This window comes from Hoplias malabaricus, chromosome 17 (genome assembly GCF_029633855.1).
Source record: "Hoplias malabaricus isolate fHopMal1 chromosome 17, fHopMal1.hap1, whole genome shotgun sequence".
Taxonomy (NCBI): domain Eukaryota; kingdom Metazoa; phylum Chordata; class Actinopteri; order Characiformes; family Erythrinidae; genus Hoplias; species Hoplias malabaricus.
Window position 1 is genome coordinate 4303638 of NC_089816.1, and position 10349 is coordinate 4313986.

The 10349-nt window shown below is 42.3% G+C and overlaps 2 protein-coding genes and 1 non-coding gene across 3 annotated transcripts; 2 read left to right on the plus strand and 1 right to left on the minus strand.

Annotated features, from left to right (window-relative positions):
• The first annotated feature begins 1275 nt into the window (after window positions 1-1275).
• Window positions 1276-4154, plus strand: rpl39 (ribosomal protein L39). The gene is made up of 3 exons (XM_066649684.1): window positions 1276-1336; window positions 1615-1718; window positions 3964-4154. Exons 1-3 carry the CDS (start codon window positions 1334-1336, stop codon window positions 4010-4012), a joined length of 156 nt encoding a protein of 51 aa, XP_066505781.1. The 5' UTR covers window positions 1276-1333; the 3' UTR covers window positions 4013-4154.
• On the plus strand, window positions 3592-3721 carry LOC136674212 (small nucleolar RNA SNORA69). The gene has a single exon (XR_010796016.1). It is a non-coding gene; the product is annotated as a small nucleolar RNA SNORA69 (small nucleolar RNA).
• Window positions 4155-4222: 68 nt separating the features above from the next.
• On the minus strand, window positions 4223-7584 carry sowahd (sosondowah ankyrin repeat domain family d). The gene is made up of 2 exons (XM_066649683.1): window positions 7350-7584; window positions 4223-6957 (listed from the first exon to the last, which is right to left on the minus strand). The coding sequence occupies exon 2, from the start codon at window positions 6885-6887 to the stop codon at window positions 5889-5891; it is 999 nt and encodes a 332-aa protein (XP_066505780.1). The 5' UTR covers window positions 6888-6957; window positions 7350-7584; the 3' UTR covers window positions 4223-5888.
• Between the last annotated feature and the right edge of the window lie 2765 nt (window positions 7585-10349).

A 10349-nucleotide genomic window follows, 5' to 3' on the forward strand; every position in this document is an offset into this window, starting at 1 on the left:
AACTCAGGGATTTCTGGACAAATTGTCAATAAAGTAGCAGTTTAAGAAAATATGTATTACTGCAAATACAAGCACTTCTAGGTCCCAGCAATAAGTGTTTGGTTATTTAACCATAATTATATAATAGGAACGTTTTTCAGTGGCACGACGTTTTTCACACACAAAAATTAAGTGTAAATATTAAATATTTAATGAAAAACATTAATTTTGTTTGTGTGTGTGTCTCTAGATGCATGGTCCAACACGTTGGTGGGTGGATTAGCGACTCAAAAGTGTGAAGGACTGGCGCCCCCTCCAGGGTGTGTTCCTGCCTTGCGCCCAATGATTCCGTGTAGGCTCCAGACCCACCATGACCCTGAACTGGATAAGCGCTTAACAGATTATTCATTCATTCATTATCTGTAACCCTTATCCAATTCAGGGTCGTGGTGGGTCCAGAGCCTACCTGGAATCATTGGGCGCAAGGCGCAAGGCCAATGATTCCACACCCTGGAGGGGGCGCCAGTCCTTCACAGGGCAACACAGACACACACACACACTCACACCTACACCTACGGACACTTTTGAGCCAATCCACCTACCAACGTTGGACTGTGGGAGGAAACCCACGCAGACACAGGGAGAACACACCACACTCCTCACAGACAGTCACCCGGAGGAAACCCACGCAGACACAGAGAGAACACACCAACTCCTCACAGACAGTCACCCAGAGCGGGATTCGAACCCACAACCTCCATGTCCCTGGAGCTGTGTGACTGCGACACTACCTGCTCCGCTTACAGATAATGAATGATTGAATTTAAAAATACATTATTTCAAATAATACTGTTTGTAAATACATCATGGAAAAAGATCACATCAGCATAGTCAACAAAATTCAACTGTAAACCTGAATGAAGAGTTTAGGGAGTTGCTATTTGTTGAACCATCTGCTTATTGTATGAAGGCTTTGGATTAGATGTTGGAACGTGAAATCTGAATGCCACTTCATCTCATCACAGGATTATTTGATGGAGCTCCATTACTCCAATGCAGTTACACCACTCTGGCCAACGCCTACAATTGAACATGATCCCCTTGTTTATTTCCCAGTTTTCTGTGTAGTTAATATACACTGTATGTACTCACCAGCCCACCTTAAAGTAACAGTATTCACCAATAAAATAATGAAATAGGTGTCTTCAGATATTTGTACAGAGCGCGTGTCCGCTGGGTGTCGCTGTGCTAGGTGTCAGCGGCCCGGTTTGTAGGCGGATATACAGTCGTTGTGCTCCCTCTATTTCCTCCTCTTCAACCACCGCCATTGTGGAGAAAGGACTGTGTGTCTAAAATGGTGAGAAAGAATCTGTCGACATCGGTGTTTACACGCGATTTTTATCGCCTTTTTCTGTGTCAGTTTGTGCCCTCAAGTGTTTAATATCCAAAAGTGTGTGAATTTAATTTAAGTAGCTTCCTAAAGGCCTTTTATACTTGTTGATGCTGGGTGTACAGCCAGCGGTTCTCTTTTAGCTTCGTTGCTAACGGCTTATTTCCAGCCTGTAATATTGTGGTAATATTTGTCATTTTTTGAGCTGGCTGGCTGATATTGTAAAGGTTATTCCTCTCTTCCAGGCGTCACACAAGACTTTCAGGATTAAGCGGTTTCTCGCCAAAAAGCAGAAGCAGAACAGACCGATTCCACAGTGGATCAGAATGAAGACTGGGAACAAGATCAGGTAAAAGAGCCCGGAGCACTTACTGCCGCGGTGTAACGGAGACTTCTAACTTCGAGACACAGCTCAGAATTCTTGAAGTTGATGGGGCAAGGGAAAAAAAACCCCGATACGACTGTTACATTTTACATTAATGGTGTTTAGGAGACGCTCTTAATGGTAACGTATGCTAAACGAACACTACAAGAGTGAAAAGACTAACGAAATTTTAACCTGCGTTCATTTAAGATTAGTTACTATTAGAGTCATAAGTTGCATTAAAACTCTGGTTGGTTTTTATTATAACATCGGGGTGAGTTAAACTGACTTAAGACATCAATACTGACCCCCTACCACCAAGAGAGATGTGAAGCACGCAGCGTCTCTGACAATGTTCACAGGGTTTTATTCCCAGTAAACAAGGAACGTCCCTGGACGTTCAAAATAGGTCTAAAAGTAGTCTCTCCGTCAAGGACATATTTTAAACGTCAATGGACGTCCAAAATCCATCGTAATAAGTTAGTTAAGTGGTGACCAATCGATAACGTCAGTGGACGTCCAAAATGCGTTTTATACAAGTAATTTATTTCGGGACCAATTAATAACGTCAATGGACGTCCAAAATACGTCTAATAGTCGTCTTTTCAATGTCTGTTTTTGGACGTCTTTTCAACTTTCATTTTCAAACTTAAGAGAACGTTGATTAGACGTCAGTCATTACATTATTTCAACGTTGAATCAACGGCTAAATGTTTACTGGGTTCTGACGTGAAAATTTGTCAGACACTCAAGTGTATGTATTAAAATCTTTAAGTTGTGAGGGATGAGGGTTGTTTTTTTAAGCCTCTACCCTGCACGTTTCAGAGAGAAAATTACTGATAAAACTATTGTGCTAATTAATTACAACCATTTCCTAATTTGACATGGGTGTGATGGAGCAAGGAGAAACCTACAAGATGCAGGTCTGTGTCTGACGAGGACCAGGAGTGAGAACCACTGCTGTTTCTTGACCTTCTGATAAACACATTATTATTATTATTATTATTATTGTTATTACAATTTTGCCTGCAAATACCAACCTTTAGCCTTTGCAGAAAGATTTATTATGAGAGAGAGTGTATCTCGACTCTGGTCCTGGAAGCATCCTGCCTTGCACATTTTCTTGCTTTTTCACTCCCACTGCAACTCTGAAATTAACCCCATTAGATACACCTAGATACTTTTGTACGTCTGAAAACTATAAAAGTGTACCTAGCATAAGTGCAGATAGAAACAATACTTTGCAAAAGTACAAGTGCTAGATTACTGTTCATTTAAATGCTGAACAACAGTCTGCATTTGAAGACGGCGGTGGACGAACAGGTAAACGGAACCTGATTCCACCTCGGGGTCCAGGACAGTGAACAACTCAATGGTTGTACTCAATATGTAACAGTGCTCTAATGTTACGAGGCGGGTAGAATAGCCTAAATCCACATTCAGTTATTTGTGAAATGCTGACTGAAGTTATTTATATCCCTAAAACCTGAGTAATAGTAAATATAGCAGTTCCATATACTACTTGTTGTAGAACTTCTTTGCAAGTTGTGGAATTTTTAGAAGTGTCGCACAGTAAGTGTACACTCTTCTCATTGGGGAGCAATCAGAGTAGAGCACATGATTGCAGTAATTTGACACTGTCATTGCCTACCTCATGTTGATCTATGGTAATAACACGGTGCGACCTATATTTATTATTTTCCTTATAATGTTATACTTGGTTTTAGCTCGTTACATACACCAGTGTCTTCACATTGAGTCAGGAGTGTCATGAGCCTGGGTTTCCCCTCACTGCCTTTGGGCATCACTCATTTAAGGCTATATTAGGCACATTTCCCAAGTTCTGAAACAACTGTTTAAAGCAGGACGCAATTACAGTGCTTCATTTGGTGGGAGTACTGCCATTATCCTGCTGAGAGCAACATTCTGTATAAATGATGCAGCTTATCATCCTTGTGTGATAGGAATGCTCTTTAACAGATACAGCTTTAAGCACGTTTTGAAAGATTTCAGTGTAAAATAAGCTACACTTAAGTTTTATTAAAAAGTGAGTTCACGAGTAACATCAGAGTTTTTATTTTTTTATTTAAAGATACTATGACCTGTGGTGCCATGTTTCATATTTTCAAAACTCTACGCAGGAGTTTTTGTTGTTAAATCTGTAACTTAGTCCCCCCTGGCCTTGTAGATTGTGTTTTAATGTGTGGTATACTTTTTTCTTTCCTTGCAGGTACAACTCCAAGAGGCGACACTGGAGAAGGACCAAGCTTGGCTTGTAAGTCCACCGCCTGCATCTTTGTCCAGCTCTACCATCTTGGCCCAGACCTGGAGGAGAAGCCATGCAATGTGGAACTGTAGTCTCTCTTTTGTACAGATTCTCTGGAAACTATCTTGTGGAACAATAAACGATTTGGCTACAACACAAATATTTGCCTTTTGCCCTTTCTTGTTGAATGTGGGTTTTAATGAATGTGCTCCAGTTCATGAAGATCTTACGTGGGTTATTGTTAATGGGTTTGTTGTTTATAGAAGCGTACTGTAGCTCCAATCAAGTCAAAGCCTTTGAGCTTAGATACCCAAACTCTTGCATAACAGTATAGTATTTCAACTTGGTATGGCTCAATGTAATCAACCTTGAAAACTTTAAAATAGGAAAGAAACAATTCTAAAGTAGTCCTGTAGTAATTTGAAGTATCTTTAAGACCTAATCTGTGTTTATCTGGGCCAGACTGAGTCTACGTGAAGTATTATCTAATATATAACGGCAGAGAAAACGCAACAAAAGCAATTCTTGGTTATTTTCAGAAAAATCTTGTGAGAAGTGTTATCAAAGAGCAACTTGGAGAAATCTGGGACAGATCATGGAAGAGTGGCATGATAAAAATATCCCTCGTGTCAGAGGAGCAATAACGAATAAGGAACTCCTCTGGGAGGCACTGGATTATGAAAGAATTACAAATGAAACAAGTTGCAGAAAGACTACAGAAGTTGTTGGCTGGAACAATTTTACATAGAAATACGGAAGTTAGTTTATATCTGAGGATGTCTTGAGCGAACTATTTCGTAACTTTAAATGTACAGGTCAATTGTGAAATATAACATGGGGGAAATGTCCAGCTGTTCACTGAAATGTGCAGAAAAACCTTTTCACTTAAATTGTTTTCTTTAGGAATCAAACCTTTGTATGTATCTTTACACTTATATAGCGCCTTTCTAGACTCCCAAGGATGCTTTACAATCCACACTGCTCAGAACACTCAATCCACACACACTGGTGAGAAGCGGCAGCCAAACACACACAGCGTACTGTTGACCAGGAACAACCATCCACCTGGAGGACTGCATCGGGCGCTAGGGTTTAACCCGGGATACAGCGCCAATCCATATCTGGGCACACATACAGACATTCATTCACATACACACTCATTCACCAGGACAGTTATTAGATAGAAGCCAATTCACCTACCCTTTTGGACTGTGGGAGGAAACCGAAACCGGAACCCACACAGACACAGGGAGAATATGGAAACTCCACCCAGATAGGACTTGAACCCAAGATCCCAGCGCTGGGAGGCAAACGTGCTCACCACTAAGCCACCGTGCCGTCCAGTAAACAATTTGGCATTAGACAAAAATACTGGTATTACTATAAACAATACTACATTAAGCAGTGACAGAACTTCATTAATCCTGATAGAAATTATTTTAGGGAACAATATTGAGTGTTTATAAACATTACATTCTTTTCAAACCACCCACAGGGCCTTCACTGACCAGACAAATAGCACAAGCAAATGTGAGATTCGCATGTAATTCAGAATGAACACGTTTTTCCGATTTCTGGCAACTGCAGAACTGATTCTTCAACTCTGCCTGAAAAACCCAGCATTTAATCACAGGTCAAATCTTGTTTTTTTGGAGAGGGAGGGGGAAAAATAATTTGACTTAGACTGTAAGTAAATGGAAGCCATTTTGGGTCATTACTCCATTCATCAATATTCTATTCACTTAATATAAATGGCAAATGGTGTTTTCAATTTATGTCAGAAAATGAAAAAACAGCAGGAATGTGGATATACCATTTTGTTTTAGGAGCTGGAATGCTGTCCAACCGGTTTGAGCTGTTATCATTTTTTTCCCCCCAGCATGGATATTTCACTTCTTGCCTCCAGAAAAAAACGGTGACAGTAGCTTTCTAAATGACCCAAAAGACCATCCGGTCCTCCTGTTGAAGGTATCAACCTCGTCTGTGTTCGCCGGTGCTTCTTGAGCCGAGGGCACTTCAGTACCCCCATTGTTGTTATTAACGTTCAGCTTGCAGTATCTGTGCTCCTCGTCCCAGGCTCCAAGGAGCTCCTTCATCTCCGTAGGTGCGCTGTCTTTGAGATATTGCCAAGCCCTTTTCCCACTGTAGTCCATGGAGTCTATGTTGGCACCGTATGCTCCCACTAACAGCTTGATCACCATGTACTGGTTATGGATAGCAGCCACATGAAGAGGTGTGAGACCCCCACTGCCTTTTACGTTCACGTCGACCCGGGAACCTTCTTTTTCGGCACGTTTCAGGAGTTTTATCAGTGTCTCGTGTTTGCCATTTTTTGCAAGCCAGTGGAGAGCTGTGTATCCACTTACAAAATCCCCTCTGGTCAGCAAAGTGGGGTCTTCAGAGAGAAACTCCACCATGGTGTCATAGTTTCCGTCCACTACTGACAGCATCCAGGCGTGCTCTAGAGGATCTAGGGCCCAAAATTCCCCACCAGCTGAGTCCTCCAATCCATATTCTCCTGCATTCTCCCCATCCCTTGAACACAGGCTTGCACTCTTGAAGGACAGTATGCTGGACAGTCCCGTGTGTGACTTATGATACAAAAATAGGTCCTTCAGGTACTTTTTGCGCATAGCAGGGGTGATTGAGCCCTTCTCCTGACCGTCTGGAAATCCTTGAATCTCGGACTGCTTTTGGAGTCTGGACCTACGTATCCGAACCAGGCTCCCTTCACTTATACTGACATTTGAGACTCTCTTTTCAGAAAGTTTCTGCCCCCCTAAAAGCACTCTACCCATCTGAGAGTCTGCTGAGGGTTCAGACGAGCTGTTTTCTGACAGGGTCTCGTATTTATTGCCTACACTGCCTTCTACCGTGTCGTCCTCCATTGCTGGGAGTTCACACGTGAAGTTCACACGTCAGAGGGTCCTCTTCCAATGTGCCCATTCTCAGAAGTTCCTACAGGACACAGATAGACAGATACAGTCAGGCAGGCCCAAAATATGTGGAAGACAAAACGAGATAAGACTTGGTCCCTTGGGACGTTATAGTTGCTTTAAACGTGCATTCTTTTCCTCCTGAAGTGCTGTGCTCTTCCTTGTTCTGGAAACTGAATAGTTCCTCTTTTTTAATCTTTTGAAACCAGTTCCGTACGTCTCAACTTACATTAAACAGCAATAAATAAGCACAAACATCTACACTTTCTTCATATAAACAGTAGTTACATGGAAACCATGGTGTTCCTGTATCACACATACCAAGTGATTTTGGGTTTAACCCTCTGTCGCTAGTGGCACAGACTAAAACCCTAAACACCGAGGGCTGTAAGGGATCAAACGCAGTTGTCTCACCTGTCGTTGTTAGCGTTCATCCATTGCTGGTCGACACATTGTATTCCGATACCGTCTGAAACAGATTTACTCTCTGGAATCCCGTATCCAAGCGGATATATGGTCTCCAAACCGAAACACGCGCATTTTATCTGCCCCCAAAATACAACTAATTGTCCGTATATTTGTTTTCTTCCAGCGCGCCACCCCTTACGAGTACAAGCCGCTTCAAAGTTCAAGTCTAATATCTCTGACCGCTCCACGCTGAGTATCTCTCAGGAACACGTGACGTTTCTTATGGGCCGAACCCAAAACAGCGTCACCGTTCATCAGTTACTGATTAATTATTCAAAGCAGTGGGTCACAGCGGTGATTTGGTCACAGTTGTTTTACAGAAGTCTTGCGTAATTCAGCAAGTAAGATTTAAATGGTCATACAGTGGGATATGAAGCTTTACAGTCATTCCAACTATACCAAGGTGCAACAAAGAACTTAAGTATCAGTGTAGGGCAGTATCAGTGTTAGACAAAACAGTGCAATCCCAGTAAACAAGGAACATCCCTGGACGTTCAAAATAGGTCTAAAAGTAGTCTGTCCGTCAAGGACATATTTTAAACGTCAATGGACGTCCAAAATCCATCTTAATAAGTTAGTTAAGTGGTGACCAATCGATAACGTCAGTGGACGTCCAAAATGCGTTTTATACAAGTAATTTATTTCGGGACCGATTAATAACGTCAGTGGACGTCCAAAACGCGTTTTATACGAGTAATTTATTTTGGGACCAATTAATACGTCAATGGACGTCCAAAATACGTCTAATAGTCGTCTTTTCAATGTCTGTGTTTGGACGTCTTTTCAACTTTCATTTTCAACCTTAAGAGAACGTTGATTAGACGGCAGTCTTAACGTTATTTCAACGGCTACATGTTTACTGTGATACGTCCAAGGACTAACTATAAATACGGGGCAGGGCTGACAGTTTTAACCAGGCACAACCACAGATAGACACTTAGTGGTGCTCAAGCACCTGTCTTTTTGCCCTGGATGAGGAAAGTGCCCTTTCTGCTGGAGCACAATTGTTTTCTTCATTCATCAATATTAAAAAATAGAAATTGCCCTCCTCTGTCATCGATTCCTCAGTGTTTTGATATCTGACGGGCGTTTATTTGAGTTCTTATTTGAGTGAGAATGCTGCACTGAGATGATCCGCGGCGCGCGCTCCCGCCTTGCCCCTCCCTCCGGTTAGCACTCATGCCGTGGTGAGCGCCAGGCCAAACCGCTGCTGCACACTTCTCCTCTGACCCGGAGCATCAGACAGACGGGTAATGACAGTGTTTGGTGCAAAATTAACCACAACCTGAAAACATTACGTGGCTACTGGGCTGACGTTTCCTTTAAAAAAAGTGTAAATAAATAAAGGGAGGGGACGGCCTTTCGTGGATAGGATTGACAGGGGCGTGGCACCAAAGTCTGGGCCCTATGCACAAGCAGTGGCCATGGGCTCCCCTCAACAATCATTCATTCATTCATTCATTATCTGTAACCCTTCCAATTCAGGGTCGTGGTGGGTCCAGAGCCTACCTGGAATCATTGGGCGCAATACACCCTGGAGGGGGCGCAGTACAGTCCTTCACAGACCAACACACACACACACACACACCTACGGACACTTTTGAGTCGCCAATCCACCTGCAACGTGTGTTTTTGGACTGTGGGAGGAAACCGACGCAGACACAGGGAATCGAACCCACAACCCCAAGGTCTGTGTGACACTACCTGCTGCGCCACCGTGCCGCCCTCCCCCCTCATCAACCAAACTTAAATGTAGGCTATTTTTTTTCACATTTGAGCTCAACTTTCTTGTAAAATAAGTTTGTTAGCAGTTGCTTTCCCTCTTTCACTGCTTTCTCTTCTTTTCTGAAAACCGGATTTAGCTTTCTTGGTCATCGTCTTTCACGCACGGACACTTCCGCTTCCGCAGAATGAACGCTAAGCTAAACGCGCCGTGTTAAAAAGCCCGGTGAAGGCAGACTTAACCATTCCGTGCAAGGGGTGAGGGGTTCCTGTCCTCAGACACTGTATGTAGGCTAGGACACACAATTCAATCCACCAATCCACCGATTTATTTACCCAAAACATTACAGTTACATTAGTTAGCAACATTTATTGTGATCTTTAAATCACTTTTCACCCCAACGACGCCCCTGAAGATTGTTGACCCATGGCCTACATTTGAGTTATCAATCATTTGAGTTATTTGTTGTTATTAGTTGTGTGTACATCATGTAAAAGAAAAAAAAACACATATATGTTGTTGGTTTCCTCCAGGTGCTCTGGTTTCCTCCCACGCTCCAAAAACACACATTGGCAGGTGAATTGGTGACTCAAAAGTGTCCGTAGGTGTGAGTGTATGACTGAATGTTTGAGTGTGTGTCGCCCTGTGAAGGATTGGCGCCCCCTCCAGGGTGTGTTCTTGCCTTGCGCCCAGAGATTCCGGGTAGGCTCCGGACCCACTGTGACCCTGAACTGGATAAGCGGTTTCAGATAATAAATAAATGAATGTTTTTGTTTGTTTGTTTGTTTGTTTGTTTTTTAATTTTATGAATAATGCAGGCGATGTGTGCTCTTTTTTACGGCTTGAGCACCTGCCCCCTAATATGTCTGTGCACATGCCTGGTTCTAACTATTAACCAGTACACAGTACTGAGAAATGTAACATGAGCTTGTGCATAGACAGGTGAAAAGATAAATAATTATAAGGAATAGCTGCCACAGGTAGCAGCCAAAAAAGTAACAGAACAAAGTATTACTTATATTTCTTAATTATTGTTACGTAATAAATATTACTTAATATTCTCAGCAGGTATTTTTAGGAGAAGAAAATTTGCAAATGTGCTAGAAATAATGTACAGGGGTGTCTGTACATTCAGTCCCTGGGACTAGAGGAATTCCTGAGTTTTCAAGGCTAATACTCTAAAATCCTACAGTAAAAACACATGCAAATTATACCCTATGTAC